The following is an 18,809-nucleotide window of genomic DNA, read 5'->3' as shown; positions in this document are numbered from 1 at the left end:
CTTTTCATCAGTTAAAAATATTTACTTTTACTCTTGAATATTTGTGTATGTTTAAATGTAGATACTTTTACTTTCACTCAAGTAGATTTTTGCCTTCATTCATCAACTATTAAATCAGTAAGATTTTGACACAGTATGTGTATTTTTTTTTTACCATTTCTCTGTACTTTTTCCACTCCTGCTATAGTCTAAGCTTGAAATTTGAGGCATTGTTAGCTAATTTAAGTAGCAATCTTAAATATTAAGAAACAATAGGAAGGATTGAAAAGCTATAAATAAATTAAATAAATAAATAAATGAACTTATGAAGCTGATACTAAATAAATTTCTGTCATATTATAACACCTCAATACAGCTTGATTTGCTGTACATATAAACTAAAATGTCTGGAGCTCCGCCCCTTGTACTTCTACCCTCTTTACAGGCATATCTTATTAGTTCAGAGCTGGCTTAGCAAAAAAACTGCTCTATTCTGTGGTCAGGATTTGCCTATACTCAAGCCATTGCCCAAAAAAGTGATGCCTCTCTTTGAGACAGAGTTTGCATGTGTTCCAGGAAATACTTGTAAGTCTGGACAAAAGAGGTAATCTGCATTTCACCATTGTGTGGTCTCTAACCATCTCACAGAATTAGCAAAATCATAAAATTCTCCTTTAGTTTCCTGTAATGCAGACCAGTTACAGCAAGAAGATCTCATAGATCTGGTAGTAGTGGTGAGGCCATTAAGAGCTGGGTTTACTGAAGGTGGGTTCTATCTTGGGAAAGGTCTAGAGCCAAAAAAGGTCAGAGAGATGGTACAGATGGTGAGGTATTCAATTCCATGGTCAGGTCAGACAAGTAAACAGAAAATCTTCTATTAAGCAACAGTTCTACTGATCGAATTTAAAAAGAGATGTGGCTGTAGATATTCCCACATTCGCCTCTTGGAATAAGCAGACATCCATTAGACTTCCCCAGTGCAGACGCTTTCAAATGATTTTGTGTTGTTGGCTCTACATTTGAGTGGCTCTACACTTGAGTGACTTCACATGGACACAGTGGGTTAAAACACAAAGCAGCAGGAAGACTGAGGAAGATTAAGTGGGGTATGTGATGGATGGGATGGAATCATCTAACTCCAGATTTAAAAGAGTCAAGACTGGTCAATTCTTCCCTGGGAATATCTGGTTGGTTCTGAAGGTTTTTTTGCCAAATTGTTCTCGGTTGCTCTTACAGATCCAAGCTAGGAGAGTTGACTGAAACAAATACAGTGGACAAAAGATGTTTAGGGAAAATTCTGAGCCATAAATATACATTTATTTTTCACAAACTGATGCCTCAGAAACATATGTAGTAAATGTTTTTGTCTGGAGAGGGCCAGATTTTTTACACCTAGTGGCCTACATCATTAGGACGTTGTTCCCAAAAGACACCAATGCCTAGCAATGAAGTGAATACTACATATATCAGGTACTGGCACTCTGGATGAGTGTTTCTCTTTGTCCAAACCGAATTCTTGGTCTGAAATAAAATAATTACTTGCCACTTCACAGTGATAAAGCTCATGTTTTAAAAAAAATCTTCTCATTTCAGTTCATTTAAGCTCTTTATCCTGGTCAGGGTGGTGGCAGATCTGGAGTCTATCCTGGGAATAATGGGCGTGAGGCAGGAATACACCCTGTCTGGGACACCAGTCCATCACAGGACATGCTTTTCTAATCATAGATACAATTCTCTCAATGTCGTAATGGCCATAATTATTAGCATACCAATACCAATGGAAATGTACAGACTGTGTGGGGACTGTTTGTAAATCAACCATTTAAAGCACAAATGTGTTGATTTTCAACATTTAAAATGAAGGAATTATAATTAATTAACTGTCCTTTTTGCTACACTCTTCCTGTAGAACTTCAGATTCCTTAAGTGGAAAATCATCTGTGTGTCATCATGCACAACAATGAAATAAAGCACTTTCTCTTTCAGCCAGGTCAGCTTTTACTGAATTGTCTGCAACAGCCAGCATGGCAGCTTGTTAAGTGTAAATTTGTAGGAATTTTTCCACAAGCCTACTTGAAAAGTTGGGAATGGTTACAGATAAAGTACAGAGAGAGGATACACTCACAGGTTTTCTTGACAGCTTTTCACTCTTGTTTTAGGATTGTAATGAATTTCTCAAGACATGGTGTAGGATCTTAAGCCACTCCTTGGCCACTCCTAGGATCATTACATTCACTGTGAAGGTGTTTCCTGTAAAAGTGAAGTAGTGGTAAATGTTTCACCTGAAGAACAGTGCAAACACAATGAAAGAGAGAACAGTTCCCTTTCTCTGTTTTCATGACGATGGACTTTGGCGTGAGGAGATAAAGGGGCAGTGGAGGTGTTCATGTCTTGGACTTTGGCAAGTTATGGATGTGAATGTGACATTTGTGGCTTTGAGAGGGAAAAGAGCATTGATTTGTTATGGGCATCACCCTACCAAATTTTTATTACCATCATACATAGAGTTTAAATAAAATAAGATACAATTAAATTAAATTTTTTTTTGTGATCTCTGTCTTTGTTGTTCTGTTTAATGTTTCACAGACATACCACTTTTTTTAAACAGAAAGTAGTAACCTATTTATAAATTAAAATATATTTATTGGTTGTTAGACCTACAATTTTTTGTTTAATACTCAATAAAGAAAATCTAAGTAAAATGAAAGTCATTTTTTATTTTATTGTGGTTTGAATCCCTTCCTTTTACGTTGTCTTTCTTTTTGTATTTTATTTGTCTTGTGCTGAAATGATGAAGCCTCCAGAAATACTAACTGCTTATAATAAGTTATATTTAGACCCATAACTAATCAGAGTTCAGCATAACTTTAATCCGATTTAAAACATATATGATATATTGAGATATTTGATTATTTTCTGCTCCATACAGTTGTGTGTTGTTGTTTTTCATACCTTTCTCTTAGGTCTCTATGATTTTACTTTTGTACTGAAGTGACTTCTGTCAGATTTTAGAAACCTCCAAAAATTAAACATAGATTTCTCCAGACGTAAAGTTACTTGAAACCTTTGTTAAAGTTAAAAACACTTTTATGTGTATATTTTTTTGAAGTTATTAAAATCTGTGCCGCGGTAAAATGGCGCGCTAAATATGCGCCCTGGTTTTAATTCAAAAATTACACATGTAAATAAAGAAATTAAATAAACATCATATAACTTATTTAATCCTACTTATTTTAAATAATATTTTCTCCATGTTACAGTTCAGGAATAAAATAACATGAAATGAAATAACAACAACAGCAACAACAATCCACTAAGCAACTCGGTACTGCATTTAAAATAAGACGATGAAATTCCTACCAAAAAAAAAAAAACAGTATGAAATAAATATATTTTAGACAAATAATGACGTAAACTAATACTTTCACATATTTTGAGCAAAAAATAAAAGTTTTCCAGCAGGTAAAAGAGATTTTAATTTACATTTAACAGACGATTTTTATCCACAGTGAGAGAGACTCCATCCAAAATACTTCTTACTTGAGCGATATTTTTAGTTATAATATTTTTTAAAAATCAATAATATTAGAATAATAATAATAATAGAAATAAATCGCTCTGAAACCAGTCTGTCATTTTGCCTTTAAATGCATCAGGTAATGAGTTGCTCACCTCTCTGTAGAATAAATATACACTCAGACAGAGACAAGTTTCTAAAGAGTGTTTTTGTTGTTGTTGTTGTTGTTGTTGTATAACATTTTCTTTAAAACTAATCTGCCTAAATATCTTCACAAGTATACCGTTAGAGGTCTGTGGCTAACGTTTATTCTTAAAAACAAAAATAATAAAGACTACTTGCATAACAAAACCTCGGTAGAATTCTTAAATTCAGATTCGGTCTATTTTGTATGTGTGCATTTTATAAAACATAAAAATTACAGAATTATTTTTGGCACGTGGTTAAAATGGTGTCTGGACCTTAATAAACTGTTTTCTACAAACAATGTTCATACTCGACCTGCATTAAAAAGAACACTTTCATTTTCCTTTTCTGTAGGTTTATTGTGTATGTGTTTTATTTAATTGTGTTACTGGTGCCGTGTTTTAGTCAACAAACGCCTGTGCGTGTTTCAGCGGGGAATCATTTACGCGCATGCGCACTGACATACGAAAGGGCAATCTTGAACTTGAACTTTGATCCCATACAAGTCCTAATTTGAATATGGGCAGCAGTGAAGGTTTAGATTTGTGAGTTTTCCAAAAGCACTGTAATAATTAATCTCAACTAAACTCAAGTGCAAGAGATTTTGCGTTGCGTTCATAATTAACGCAATGCGCGCGCTTCCAGCAGAGCCACTCGTTAGACCTTAGTGCTTCCTAAGGTGTGTGTGTGTGTGTGTGTGTGTGTGTGTGTTTGTTTGTTTGTGTGTGTGTGTGTGTCCACTAGACACACCACAAACATATCACAAAGTTAGTCTCACAACCTGGGTTTCATTGTTATGTCTCTCAAACACTCGAGTTCATGAGTTCAGACATTTATTCATGAATGAGATTCGCAAAAGACTGAACATAGTTTTAGTTTTACCAATCTTTATTTGTGTGTGTGTGTGTGTGTGTGTGTGTGATTTGTAGATTCGTGACACTTCACGTGTTATGCGTCACACGTTTTTTCATATACAGGGCACGTGTTTTTATTTTCACATGATATTTTCACACATTATTCATTTATTTTCACACGATATTGTTCTCACACGTGATACGTGTGTTTGTATCTTCGTGTTTTTTCTCCCATGATTCAATTTTTCCACACGTAGTGCATATAGTTTTAATTTCAAATAGTTTCAGATGTGATTCCGAGCATAACATGTTTAAATGCACGTTCACATGTTTTCCACGTCTTATAAGTGGTAATCCTCCAGTATCCTGCCGCGTGAAGGCGCTTAGTCTAAAGGCCATGATTATGATGTGAAGCCTAAAAACACTACATTTCTAAATATGTGTAAATATTAAAACTGAAATTGAGCCACCGTGTTTGATTGTGACTGTGAATATTCCAGGCTGCAGGTTATGTGAAACACAGCAGAGGCGTTCACGTGTATAGCCTCGAGAAATAAGCAGAACACGCTACACGCCTCTCTGCAGATCAACATCAGTTTGTTGACACTTTATTTAAACTGTTATGTTGCTGTTATTGAGAATTTTTGGATCATGTCTCTAATTTAATAGAAGCAGAAATATTTAGCGAGAGACACAAGCAGAAATGTTGCTCTAAACCCAACAGTGCAGCTTTTAAGAAACATCATTACTCTTCAGGAGCTTTTCCCAAAACAGTACACACACACACACACACACACAAACACACACCCCCTACATCATTACCGCCAAATAGTCTTACAAATGGTGTACTTTTAATTCCTATTGGAGGGCTCCACATTTACTCTGTCAGAAATAAAGGTACCATGTGTTACCCTGTCGCTGACTGTATGTCCTGTACCTTTACTAACCCTGTTTCTTTTAGGAAATTAGTTCTACAGAAATTAGCTTCTACAGTAGTATACAGCTTAAAAGGTATAACAAAAGGTATAAATCTATTATGTCATCGTGAAGCACCAGCCCAGCGACATGGAAAGGTATAGTTTGGTACCATTATTTCCTAGAAAGTAGATCCACTAGATGGAAAAAAAAAATTGTCCCACTGTCAATTAATTTGGAGCTTCTGGGATTCACCTGCTGTAAAGGGTACTCATCACTGCAGGTGCAGGTACTTTGCAATAACCAGGTACTGTTTACTGTCACTGCGGCAAAGGAGGTGTGGGAGAAGGTATGAGAGGCTCCACTCTTAGGAAAACGGTACCGAAAACTGTACCTTTAATTGTCATGGGGTGGAACCCTTGTGTACCTGTATTATAAATGTGGATATAGTAACTTTTAAAAAAAGATTGAATGTACAAAATTGGATTGTCTTTACATTTCAAGGAAAACTTTGAAGTTACACTACACACACCTTTCTAGTTAAAAGATAGGAATGTTTGATGGTACCAGCCCATCAACAAGGAATGGTACAGTTTAGTACCTTTATTTCTGCGAGTGTAGAGCCACTCGATGGAAAACGTCCCCCACTGTAAATCTGCAGCTTCCAGGATTGGCACAGCTGTTTTACTCGAAACTGAAGGTGCAGGTAATGTTTTACTATCACTGGTGCTCGAGAGGATGGCGGTGCTGGGGTGGTGCCTATATCTTTTGTACCTTTAATGTACCTTTAAAAAGATTTAATGTACGTAATTGGACTGTAATTACATTTGTAATTAAAGCTTTAAAGATGCACTTAAAAGATAAACTCTAAAGGTACAAAATGTATGTGCTTGTTGGTACCAGCACAGCAACATGAATAGGTACACTTCAGTACCCCATTGTTCCTGAGAGTACTCTTATCTGGACCAGAGCACAATGGTGACTTTAGAGATGGTCAGCTACTGGGTGATGGTGTATATTTTCTCCCATTTGCTAACACCAGTTGCTCCCTGAGAGTTGGAAAGAGCAGCAGGAATTTGAAAAATGAGATTTAGATCCTCCTCAAATCATCAGGAGAGCTAAGAACAGCTCCAGTGAGGACATTGTGTGTGCAGTGCTGTACAACACTGCTGTAAAATCTGTCACACTCCTCCCTCATTCAGGACCCAGAGGAAGAGGAAGAGGAGATGGAGATGGAAAAGCAGAACATTGCACTTCCTGGTGAGGGGCGAGAGGGGCAACACCATGCTTGGGCAGAAACATGACTACTTTAAGAGGTTTTATGTAATGCTTGGTTTGTTCCAAGTAACTTTGTTGTTGTGAAATGTTATTTACATGCTGCAAACAAACACACTTTGCAAACTGTATCACTGAGTTATAGTCTATATGTAAATGTTAAATGCTGATCACTGTTATCAGTATTAAATATCATTTTTATTTACACTAATAATTATACACTTACTTTAAATTACACTTACATACCATTTTATTTACACTGTTTAGTTGGTAATTTTTTGCACATTTTGTATAGCTTTTAAAGAACATTTTTCTTGTATTTAATTACTAGTATATATTTTTTTTTTAAATAAAATTGATTTATTGCTATCTTCAGCATTTTGTATTGTTTTGAGTAACTGGCACAAGAAAGTTGATCTTATTAGCAAAGTAAAGGAGCAAAAATTAAATATTATCCAGATAAACAAAGAAAGACTTGACAGCTGAGTTTCACAAATAAAATGCTTGAGAAAAAATATATGTCATTATTTAAAATATTACACAAAATTACAAACTTCTCATTCGGCTACTTGCTGTCTGTGTATCTGAAAAAAAAATAATAGTAATCATTTTCTCCTCAGTTAATTATTTCAAAAAACACGATCAAAACTAAAGGACTTTTTGTTATCATCAGGATATTACATACTCTGTACTATTCTGCGATTTTACTATAATTAAGTTGTATTATTAAAACATGAAATAATAATAAAGCAAATATGTTTATTCACATATGCTGGGTTGCCTCATGTTTCAAATATGTGCACATGCTCTTTGGTTTAATCATTTTATGAAGCTTAATACACTCTGTGAGCGTTTGTTTATCACTATTCAAATTTTAAAAAAGTTTAAAAACCTACAAACACGATGCTAACTTTTAATCGCCTTCCCTCCTCAGAAATAACCATTAGCCTACTTTAAGTGTTTCACAAGCTTCTGTTGAAAGCTACTCCACATTTCAGTCATTTTATATATTTTTATACCTTTCACGTAACTTATACATTGTTTTATGAAACTTGCTTCAGTAACCTGGAGTAACAAAACCCGAACAAAACCCAGTGGAAATGTTTAATACTTTATTTTCAAGATGATGCGTGTTGTAACGCCACCACTATTAAACATTATTGCTTTAATTTAATACTTTATAGATAGCAACTAGCCTATAGTCACTACTCATTTTTTCCCTTTTTTTTAAAAAAACAAAGCTCAAATCCTCTCAGACGTCGTGAAACTAAAATTACAATGTAAAAAAATACATAGATTTTATGATGTAGTGATATTTTCCCTTTTGTCCAGTAAATGTAGATGTTATTTAGGGAAGCTGAGTAATCTGCGTTTTTAAAATCCTGTTATAGTCCACAAATCAGGTTTATTTTTTTCAGTGATAAGTAATCATAGTCAGGTAAATGCGAGTAGCTAATATCGTTGGCTTGTTGTTTCGGATCTCACTAAAGAAATACAAATATCTCGAGCTGCTTGAAATATCTGAAAGTAATAAATCCTGTACGTCTGTATACTATATCTAAACGCAATGATCCTTTTGCATGTCTAAAAAAAAGAAATAGCAATGTAAGTACAGAAATCATAAAATCTGCAAGTTATTTCTTTCAGATTAATAGATTTTTCTCAATTTTTTGGTCTGTATTATAAAGCGGCGTTTTTGCTCATGTGCGAGAATTTAATCCACGAGTTTAAAAAACACACAACATAGCATGATGAGAAAGAAGTTTATAACTTTATAACAAAGGCATAAATATCACCATCTATCTATCCATCCATCTATCTAACTATCTGTCCATCTACCTGCCGTCTGTCTGTCTGTCTGTCTGTCTGAAAAAAATGATTACTGTCTGAAAAAATATTACAAAGAGGGGATTTATGACAGTGAAAATGTTGTGGTCAATAAACACTAATCTTAAGGTTCGTGACTTTTTATTACTTTCCACAATTAAAATGCGACTTTTTTTTCCTTTAGATGGTTTTCTACTTAAATCTAATCTTCAAATGTCTAGCCCGCATGCAGGGACTAATTGGTGAGACCTGAATAACGCCCGTCTGGATAATGAGCGTTTTAACTTGAACTTGGACGTGTGCGGAAGTCTGAAGTCTGCTCTTCTTATTACGAGCACTGAAAGGCCACACAAGGCAAATCTTCCAGTTATTTATTCATCAGAGTAACGTTTACTAACATACAGCATTCGTTTTGATAAGCTGCACAAAAAACTGTGAAGTATTTTGTGCCTAAGATTCACAAATTTATTTTAAAATGTACTTTTTAAGGCGGAATACAAATTAATTACGAATACTGGTTTCTCTCAAAAAGTACATGGCATCATTATTTCATTTCTTATTAATTAAGGCAATTTAAAGCCCTTTGAAACCTTTGTTGTTGTTGTTGTTATTGTTGTTGTGGTTGTTGTTATCCAACATTTACATGGTTTACTGAGGCTACAATGCAGTACACTGTTAAGATGTTGGTATTTTTATGTTACAGGCTTCAAGCGAAAGGAAAGCAAACTTTTTTTTTCAGATATTGAACTAGGCTATATAACGATAACTGTATTAAATATATTAAACTGTATACAAAAACAGGTTAACTGTACTACGCATACACTGATAAAATATGTAAAAAAAAAACAAAAACAATAATAATAATAAAATAAAATAAAAAAACATTGTTACTTCTGGAAATACTAAAGAAAAATCTGTTGATTAAATATTTAAGTCCAGGAGATTTAAATTATTCTTTTTTTTCCAGGTCCTGTTTAACAGTATGAATCTAATCAACAACAAGGACAATCTCAATATACATTCTTCTATTGTATTTGATAATCTCTTGCTAAAAAAAATCCAAATAACTGGAAAGGATATCATAGGGAATCGATTGCGCTTGATTTTGCGATGCGTCATTTTTCCTGCTTTTTAACTCATAATACGAAGTTTGTATTATGCAGTTTGTTAGTTGTGTGTGTGTGTGTGTGTGTGTGTAAATGAATAATTGTGGAAAAAATAAGTAACTGTATTTTTCACCACTTATTAAAATCTTAATAATTAGACTTTAGTGTAGACACATAGTGGGCTAATGTTATATTAAACATTCTCTCAATCGCAAATTAAGCACAAGCTGATCATAAGAAAGTCGTTTATAATGGAAAAAACCCTCAGAAAATACACGTAGACACGCACATGCACATGACTATAAGCCTTTAGTTACTAATAAATATTACTGAAGACCTTCATGCTTAGTTTTAACTTCACTCTCAAACACATTTTGCTGTTTATGGAGAATCAGTGTTAAAATAAACTCTTGATAATGAATTTCGTCATTTGGCAGACCTTGGTATGGATGCCTTCAGAGGAATAAAGATCTTCCTCAAGGCTCCAGTAGTGGCTCTCTGGCTCTCTGGCTCTCTGGCAGTGTTTGATGGTGAACTTGTAATCTTCCAGTGACTATAGCTCAGAACCTCAACCACTGTCCCAAATATGAAAATGTCATGCACACACATCCACGTGTAGCGTACAGTGAAACGCTTTTCGTCACATATTCCAGCTCGGAAGGAAATTTGGGTCAGATTGCAGCCTCTGGAGCAGCTGAAGGTTAAGAGCTTGCTTAAAGGATCAGCAGCTTGGCCGTGCTGGAAGAACCGCTGAGACACTGCTGTCCACAAAGCTCACATTTTAGCATCACTTAATATTAATATTAAACACTTTTTCTCTGAAAGCTGTACAAGGCCAGGTCAGGGCCATGGCTCAGGCCAACACTTTTCTCTGAAACAAGGCCGTGTCCTATATATACGATTTCCGCTTTCTTTAGATTCGTTATAGTTATTTTCATTCTGATTCTTTCTTTCCTCAAATATCTCACTGGCTAAGATAGTAATAATAGTCACTCTTGTAGAAAGAGTAAAATGCTGTAAAATGCTAAAGTGGAGCAGAGTGGAAAGTGAATAAGTCACTCTTCTACATACAGACAAATGTTTAAACATTTATTATACTGTCTGTTAAACTGTAAAAAATGTTTTAATGGTTAATACTTTTAAAGCATCCTGTGAAAGTGGAAATTGTTATTAAAACAGAAGTTAAATTCTGTCTGGGTAGCACACAGGCATATTTAATGCTTGTGCAGCAAAAACGTTCATTTAGTTTACAATACTATAAATATGGTGTATATGCTACATATTTTATCATTTTTCATCACGACTGAAAATGTCTCATACATGCTTTTCTCACCGCCACTTAATAACTACTACATATATTATCTACATATTATAAAAGCAGATTTTTTAAGTGTAAGCATATTAAGCACACGTGTATCTTACGTGATATGCATTGGATAAGGCTTAATGTGCATAAACGTACATTTATACATGCGGAATTTAGCAGAATTGTAGGCTAATTCAGTACAATATCTTCATCAGTTCGCATGTTTTTTTACTGTTTATTTTTTCTTCAAAATATAATGGCTTTCAGAGAAATACGATGACGCCAAAAGATCTAAAATTAGGCTTTAATTTTGAGTATATAGAGGTTTGATTTTGCTTAGGAAAAAAAAAGAAAATTCTTTAAGAGAATAGAAATAATATAGACATCTGGTAACAATATCCAAATGCCGTGCTACATCCAAAATTACACTCAGTATAAACAAATGTGGTTGAAAAGAGTTTGTAAGTTTGCTTTGGTGTGAAGCTCGAAGGCTCTTAATCAAACAGGTTCAGAGGTTTAGAAATCCTTTCCAGGTTTACTGAATCGTTATTTTTTCCCGGAAGTTTCACTGAAAGCTGGTTTAATTGCACTACGTTTGAGTGTGAAGTTCGTTCATGTCCGTCTAGACTGATTACGACTCTGTTTTGTCTGGGTTTCTACCTTGACCTTGGACCTCCGGCCAGCTGGCGTTTGAAGGAATGGTCAATATTTGTGAGCTGTTTGCCTCCCAGCCCAAATTAGTTTTTTCTCCTTTGTAGATACTTGAGTGTTATTTACTTTAACCATAACTGAAACGGTTTTGTTCTCTTCATCCTACAGAATTCTACACAAAAGTCCTTACAGGTTCCTGATAACTCTGCAATCTCTCTCTCTCTCTCTCTTTCTCTCTCTTCAGCTGTAAGTAAATATTTATCCTTTTATATGTCTAAAGTGTTAGTCAGGCTATAACATTATAGGATTTGTTTTCATTTTCACAGTGAGTATAGAGCCTACCTGTAAAACAGTTCCTCTAACAGATTACCATTTTCTGCATTAACAGATGGTGATTTCTGTTCACGGATAACCTGCTGAATTTGTTTATTCAGATTCAAGCAAACAGAAATGTTAGGCTTTGAAATGTAAGATGTAAAAATTAGTAAAGTTTTTTGCACAAATTACCTTTACCTTTTTTTCACGAAATAATATTGCTGATATCGAAGCTGCATTGAAGTCAAATATTATTTTTATGAAAAAGATTTTGCGCCTTCAGTGACTTCCTTACTTCCTCCTGTAAATGAGGTGTCCTCCCCTTTAAGGCTATAGTTTAAGGCTTCTCTTTTCTCAGCCAATGAGAAGCTCAGATTTAAAATGATCCTACGAAACGTTATGTATGAGCTTCCACTTAAAGGGATGAGATGTCTTTTTCCTTCTGCTTCTCTTTCTCTTCTTCTTCTTCTTCTTCTTGTTAGTGTCAGCAAAAAAACTCGAGCCGGTCTTTAATTACGAATCGCACGAATTGAGGCTTAGGCGGACGCGCATGCGCAGAGAGAAAGAAGAAGAAGGGAAGAAAATGAGCTTGGAAGTGAGAGGTGAAGTGTCCCTCTTTCGGAGCACTAGTCGACTTTTTTTTTAAAGCATCGACAGCTCATGACATGACGTTCATGGTTGTGGATACCTGACCTTGATTTGGTTATTTATTTATTTATTTGCAAAAAAAAAGAAGAACAAAAACAAAAAATAATCACGAATGAAAATAGACAAGCCATGGAGGGACTGAGCGGGAACTGTCCTGCCTCTCATTGCAGGGAGCTGATCTCTCACCCCGGACTAGGGCGACACTCTGGGACTATTATGCCCCACCAGGGCTCGATTTACCCCGATATCTCCTCTCCGGAGGGCGGAAGGCAATGTCCAGGGCCTCAGACACCCTCCTCCGGGGCATCTTTGGGTTATAATTACCCTTATTCCTACTACGAATGCCGTTTGAGTCATTCTCACGGTGTTAATGTGCAGAAGCCGTGCTCTTATCACCCCGCTGACAAATACCCTGAGCACGGGGAAGAGCTCTCCAGCCGAGCCAAAGAACTGGCTTTTTACCCGGGTTTTGCCGGCTCTTACCAAACCGTCCCGGGATATCTGGACATGGCGGTGATGCCGGGAATCGGTGCTCATCCAGAAGTGCGGCACGAGAGCTTAATCCCGGTGGATGGATATAATCACTGGGCATTGAGCAACGGATGGGATGGACAAGTGTGTTTTTCCAAAGAGCAGACTCAGCAGAGCCACCTCTGGAAGTCACCTTTCCCAGGTTATATGCTATGCTAGCAGCAATTTAAAATAAATAAATAAATAAATCTGACCTATACAAATTTACACAAAATTTATATTTTCTATTTATTCATTTAATACTCAAGCTCGTGTGTATATGTAGTGTATATATTTATAGTTACTGCAATACATTCACACAGAAAGACGAATAAAAATTTGTAAATGTTATACATTTGTAAATTTTTATACATTTTGTAAACACTTGTTTATTAAACACTGCTGAAGTTAATTCCATCCTATAAATGTTATAACAGTTTTACAAAAAGTTAATTTACAATTCTGATGCATCTTTTTCGGCATGAGTTCCAAGAATGTCGACGATTCACACGCAACGCGTCAAAAAGTGTGTGTGTGTGTGTGTGTGTGTGTTCAAGTAATTTATGCAGCAACGTTATCGTGAGCTAATATTCACCGTTCTGAGATTTATTTATTTATACGTTTTTGTTTGTATGCTTTTTGGCAGCATCACATAAATTATTGTTTGAATATTATTAACACTTTTATCTGTAAAAGCTGTTTGAAGAAATGTGTTATTATTATTGTGTTATTATTATTATTATTATTATTATTATTCTTAATGTGTATTATTATAATTATTATTGTTGTGGTATTTTTTGAGCTAAGATTTCAGAGACAGGAAGCGAGAGAGCAGTAGCCATGGGCCTGTAGCGCTGTGTGTACAGGCCTGTGTATGTGTGTGTGTATGTGTGTGCGTGTATGTGTGTGTGTGTGTGTGTGTGCGTGTGTAAGCAGGTTAAACTGTAGTACACACTGTTAAAAACCGCTCCAGAGTTTATTTTTCCTCTGTCTGTGATTCGCTTTAATCCTGCTTAGAGCCCACAGCACGTTTATTCAAAGGATGTTCTAAAGTTATCACACACACACACACACACACACACAGTGTGAGAGAGAGAGAGACAGAGAGAGAGAGAGAGAGAGATGATAGTCGGTCCCCCTTCTTCTTTTAAACCAAAAAAATCTGGATGTTTTCCAGGTGGCAGATTCCCTGCGGTCACTGGACGCGCTTAATGGGCTACAGTTTGTCTCACTATTGTCTTCTGTAATACCGTCTATTAACATGACACCGTAAAACAGCGCCTGTTATTTATTTCTTTCTTTTATATACACCACACTGTGTGATATTAGTGCTCACTTTCTCCCCAAGCTTCTGTCTGATGATCCAAACTCTGCAGTGTGATGATAGTTTCCGCCCTAACAGGGACTTTAATGTTGAATTTGACTCAATATTAACAACAAAATTAGAGCTGGGTTACTTTCAGACTGTCCATTTTGTTTATCCTGATGTGCTGTTTTATGTCTTATACCTGTTTTTTTATTTTCTTTTGCAGAAGTTGTGCCACTGCAACCTGAAGTCAGCAGCTACCGACGAGGCCGCAAGAAGCGCGTGCCTTACACCAAGATCCAGCTAAAAGAGCTCGAGAAGGAGTACGCGTCCAACAAATTCATCACCAAAGATAAACGACGACGGATCTCCACCATCACTAACCTCTCAGAGAGACAAGTTACCATCTGGTTTCAGAACCGACGTGTAAAAGAGAAGAAAACCGTCTGCAAGTCGAAGTCAAGCGCCCACATGCACGCTACCTGAGGAGAGGCGAATCTGTAAACATAAAACAGAAGATAAAAATAAGATTTTAAAAATGCAGATTAATAACCCCTTATTGACATATCTATTGATGTATTAATGACGTTTTGGTAAATTGTGATTATCCCAGCCACTCGGAAATTAGCATTGTGTAAGTTCAAACCAACAAAAACCCTCATAATCAATTATTCAAATATTCTAGTAGCTTCAATCTACAGGAACCAATTTCCTGTTAAACAAACAAACAAACAAACAAACAAACAAACAATAACTTCTCCTTCTCATTTATCTGGTAAGATCTGGCCTAACACATTTCCCGATCTCCTCAAAGCAAAAGACAAATTTAAAAGGTTTCAGTGGCTTTATTTGTATAAAGGAAATCAAACTGGGGTTTTCTTCTCACTTTGTTTCATAAAACTTCTCACTCGTGTGTAAAGTTCCGAACAGTTAAGATCAGCGGGGTTTTGGGGCGAAGTTAGTGCGCGTTGCTTTAATTCATTCCTATGAAACAAAGTTTGCGTGAGAAGTGGTTGAAAAAAAATCTACTTATAAATATTCATAAATCTCACGTTTTTAAAAAGCTCAGTGTGTCTTGTGTTGGACCCGAAATGTGCAGGTCTGCAAGGCTGCGTCTGTGATATTGTACAGTGCCGTGCATAATTATTATTTAATTAAGACTCTCTCGTGCGACAGGAGGTGTAAATTGCTATTATTTTATCGTGTATTTTATGTCATTCTCGTTTTTTTCTCATTGAAGGATGTTTCTCTGTCATGAAACTGGAATGTTTTGTTATTGCCTTGTGGATATTAAAGAGTATTGCTTATTAATGCATAATTTTCATTTGGTTTTGTAGCGTGTCTGTCATTTTGTGTGTGTGTGTGTGTGTGTAAAACCTTCTTTAAATGTGATTTTATAAAGATTATAGTCTAATTCAGACTTATTCAGAATACATGAGCTGATAACCCTCTGTGTAGAAACGTATTCATTATTCATAAACTTATCAAGTCAAAAAAGGTTTATGTTAATGAGGGTTTTGTTTATATGAATTTAATTTGCTGAATAATCTGTTGATCTATCAGTTTATTTCCTTTAGTAAAAGATACTCAGCATTGTATTATTCTTTCTGTTTTGTAAGCAACAGCAACAACAACAACAACAACAACAACATTAATAATAACGACACTATACAGACACTCTACACACACCAATTAAACATGTACGCTTCTAGAAAATTAGAGATCACATTCCCAGGGGGAAAGAAAAAGCACTCTTCAACTGTTCTTAAAGGGTTCGTTGAATAAATAAGGATTCTTAGCGTCCTAAAAGTCTTCTGTTTCCATCCCTTTCTGACAGAGAAACACTCTGTAACACTCTACAGAATATTTAAATTCTCGAGAAGAATAATCAAAGAACCCTTACGAGTGCTCAATACTATAAGAGTGTAGATTACAGATTAGAGATTTTAGGATATATCAGTCATGGATAAAGCTCCCACAAGATCAAAATCAAATACAACTCCCTTTTTAATATTTTATTTGAGGAATTCTAGGAAATCTTTCATCTTTTCAGAGAGTTTGGACTAAATCACTAAAGTCCATTTTCAGTCTTTAGTCACTGGAAATTATTCTAATTCATTTCATCAAGACAATGATTACACTTTATCCCCGTGCAGTGTTTATAAAGCTTTCTATATCAGAGAAATATGTTTTTTTTTCGGGTTAAGTTGTAGGTCGGATCACGAGTGGATTTAACAGATAAAATGCAGTCTTACACTTCTAAGATCTTAGACACAGAACACTGATCTTTATCTGATATTTACGACTGACAAATATAAAATGAATTCGTGTTTGGACTACAAAATAGTAGACTGAATAATGTAATGCTCTTATTTAATTTTTTAACATAAACACCTTTTCGTATTTGTATATTACACTAAAGTTGATGGTGTGACGTCATTAACGTGACATTTCCGAATTCCTCATTTGTGCTACTTTGCTATTCGCAGGTTATAAAAAACCAGCCTTAAAGTCAGTCTCGCCATCTATTGTGTATTTCTGCGACTGTTTTGGATACCCTTGACCATGACTATGCAGTCTTTGACCTTGAGACACGAACACACACACACACACACACACACACACACACCCAAGCACAGAAACAGAGGAAGTATGGGTTTCCTCTCGGTACATAAGAGCCATTTCTACTAAAAAATATTCAAATCCAGTCCAATAGGAGCACATTAAAAGCTCCACATTCACTTTGATTATTTCATTATATGATTTTATATTATACTTTATTCGCAGCCCAACATCTAATTTTCTCAACTCATAACTCTCTTTTCTTTTTTTTAGCCTCTCTTCGTGCTGAGTGTGTTATAGAACAGAAACTAAAACTGAGACCAACTGCGCTAAAACTCTGCTTTATTTCCTCTTTGTCATTCTTTTATTAAGTGTAAACGCAGCGTGTAAAATCAGTGTTTTTACACGACCTCAGGTCATATACTGTGGTATTTTGATGGCGGATAACAGGTAAAGACACGCACAGCCTGAAAGCCACAGTGACTTGGACAAGTTGGAGCTGTGAAGTCTCTTTTTTTCCTCCATGTCGAGATTTAATGTCCGACGAGAAAGACAAATAATGGAAGTGCCAACATGGAAACAGGTCTTTAACCAAACAGCGAGTTTCCAAGACACTGCTATTTTGAGAAGCCTGGAGTTTGGAAGTGTGTGATGAGCAGGACATTTAGATTTTACCCAAAACAGGTAAGTGTGTCTGGGATTCATTATTACGCAAGACAGATTTCTTTAATTCAGATTACTACTGATGTCTGTACATGATCTCTGCATATTTATTTACTTTAATGGAGTGTGAGAGAGAGTGCTGAGGTACTGAGCTGCCTGTGAATAGCGTTTACATTCAGGCTAAATGTTCCAGTTGATTTTTTTAAAGAGATTTATTTCAAAATGAATTTCATTGTGCAGATAATTCACTGGGATATGTAAACGCAGTAGTGTGTGTGTGTGTGTGTGTGTGTGTGTGTGTGTGTGTGTTTTAAAAAGAAATTCATTTGAACAGAATTGAAACAACATCATACTTGTTAAATGATGACATTAGAAAAGATTGTGTTTTTTATTTGGCAAACTGTCTTTTAACTTTTAACATTGAATTTAATTCTAACTTTAATCAGCAGACTTTCACTAAGTCACAGTCTGGTAGCACTTAAACACATAAAACACATAAAACTCTGTGTCATAATGGCACTTTGGGATCTGGTTTACATAAAACATGATTATGTTAAGATTACTTGAACATAGCTGAAAAGAAAAACTGTTCCAGGTTTGTCTATATTGTGATTATGATGCGCAAATGGCGTTCTATTAACGATGTATTCATTATAATATTTAATTACCTTCAACTTACATACATATAAGATAATATTAAATTAGACTTTATTTTAGATATTAGGTCAGCTGTTAGGAATGTGTACTGAATAAAGCAAAAATTAAATAGAAAAAAATAGGAAAATAGGGGGAAAAAAAGGTAGAAACAGAACTGGCAGCTCGGTTAATATTAGTTGTGACTGGTAAGTATTAATAAATTTTAAAAAAAAGAAAGAAAAAAAAGAAAGAAAAAAGAAAATGGAGGATTCAGTTTTCAGCAATGTGTTGTTTACATTTTAGTCACGTGCACATAAGGACGACTTTGCGTTATTAATAATGGATGAAATGTCTTCGTTTAGCTCTCAGGCTTGAGCACTGTAATGGGCTCATGCTTTATTTATTTAAGGCTTTCTGATAAAGTCACACATTTCTTATTCTTATGCTTTTAATAAACACTGAACGTCATCTTACGTCAAACTGCATTTTTAATTTTCCTTCTTGTTTTTGTTAAATCGGATCAAATTAGAAATCAAATCAAATAGGCTTATAT

The 18,809-nt window shown here is 35.2% G+C and overlaps 1 protein-coding gene across 1 annotated transcript; it reads left to right on the top strand.

The window, feature by feature from the left end:
- The first annotated feature begins 11,385 nt into the window (after nucleotides 1-11,385).
- Nucleotides 11,386-15,719, top strand: LOC113537872 (homeobox protein Hox-C13a). Its single transcript, XM_026932548.3, has 2 exons — nucleotides 11,386-13,252; nucleotides 14,622-15,719. The coding sequence occupies exons 1-2, from the start codon at nucleotides 12,709-12,711 to the stop codon at nucleotides 14,879-14,881; spliced, it is 804 nt and encodes a 267-aa protein (XP_026788349.1). The 5' UTR covers nucleotides 11,386-12,708; the 3' UTR covers nucleotides 14,882-15,719.
- The last annotated feature ends 3,090 nt before the right edge of the window (nucleotides 15,720-18,809 follow it).

This window comes from Pangasianodon hypophthalmus, chromosome 20, assembly GCF_027358585.1.
Source record: "Pangasianodon hypophthalmus isolate fPanHyp1 chromosome 20, fPanHyp1.pri, whole genome shotgun sequence".
Classification (NCBI taxonomy): Eukaryota; Metazoa; Chordata; class Actinopteri; order Siluriformes; family Pangasiidae; genus Pangasianodon; species Pangasianodon hypophthalmus.
Note: the sequence above shows the minus strand (reverse complement) of the source record. Positions and strands in the feature narration are given on the sequence as shown.